Source organism: Aplysia californica, unplaced genomic scaffold, assembly GCF_000002075.1.
Source record: "Aplysia californica isolate F4 #8 unplaced genomic scaffold, AplCal3.0 scaffold00113, whole genome shotgun sequence".
NCBI lineage: Eukaryota > Metazoa > Mollusca > Gastropoda > Aplysiida > Aplysiidae > Aplysia > Aplysia californica.
Genome location: NW_004797383.1, coordinates 635,299 through 636,109, shown reverse-complemented (window position 1 = coordinate 636,109; position 811 = coordinate 635,299). Strand labels below are relative to the sequence as shown.

The 811-nt window shown below is 35.8% G+C and overlaps 1 protein-coding gene across 1 annotated transcript in view; it reads right to left on the bottom strand.

Annotated features, from left to right (window-relative positions):
- Window positions 1–811, bottom strand: part of LOC101859925 — a gene marked incomplete in the record, with an annotated part of 45,666 nt that overhangs the window by 4,634 nt on the left and 40,221 nt on the right. Inside the window, 1 exon segment of the mRNA XM_013081065.1 lies at window positions 560–623. Coding sequence (XP_012936519.1) covers window positions 560–623 — 64 coding nt within the window.

Sequence of the window (811 nt, the reverse complement as noted above, 5' to 3'; positions counted from 1 at the left end):
TGCTCTCTCTCTCTCTCTCTCTCTCTCTCTGTCTCTCTCTCTCTCTCTTTCACTATCTTTGGGTTTCTCTCTCACTCTCTCTCTCTCTCTCTCTCTCTCTCTCTTCCTCTCTCTCTCTCACTAACTCTTTCTCTTCGTGTGCGTCTCTCTTCTCTCCCTTCCCCCCTCTCCCTCCGTCTCTCTCTGTCTATATCTGTCTCTCTGTCTCTCCGTCTCTCTCTCTATCTATCTATCTCTCCATCTCTCCATCTATCTCTATCCGAAATACTCTGACTTGTTAGAATTAATTGCTCAAACATTATTAAAAGAAAAACATATTTTAGGTAGACCACTATATTATATAAAATCAAATTCTTTTGAACAAATTAACATTGGCACATGCATATTATTTGGACAAGGGTAAACCTACTAATACTACTATTATGAAATTAATACTATTCTCAAGTACACGTTAGATAAGCATTATTATTATTATTATTATTATTATTATTATTATTATTATTATTATTATTATTATTATTATTATTATTATGACTAAAGGCAAACTGACCTTTTTCCTTCTCCCTCTTCCGTTTCGTTGGGTGAGATAGCCTGTATTGTGGCAACAACCATACCTTGGAAGTCTGCAAAAGAAGAAATCGTTATTGTAACAGTGACAGGAGAGGTTGTTGGGGGGGAGGGGTTGGGTTTTTTTTATGTCTGTATTTTTGTTGCTGTTATTGATGTTTTGCGGTTGTTGTTGTTGTTGTTGTTGTTGTTGTTGTTGTTGTTTTTGGGGGGGTGTTTCTTTTTCTTTTTTTTTTTTTTGGCT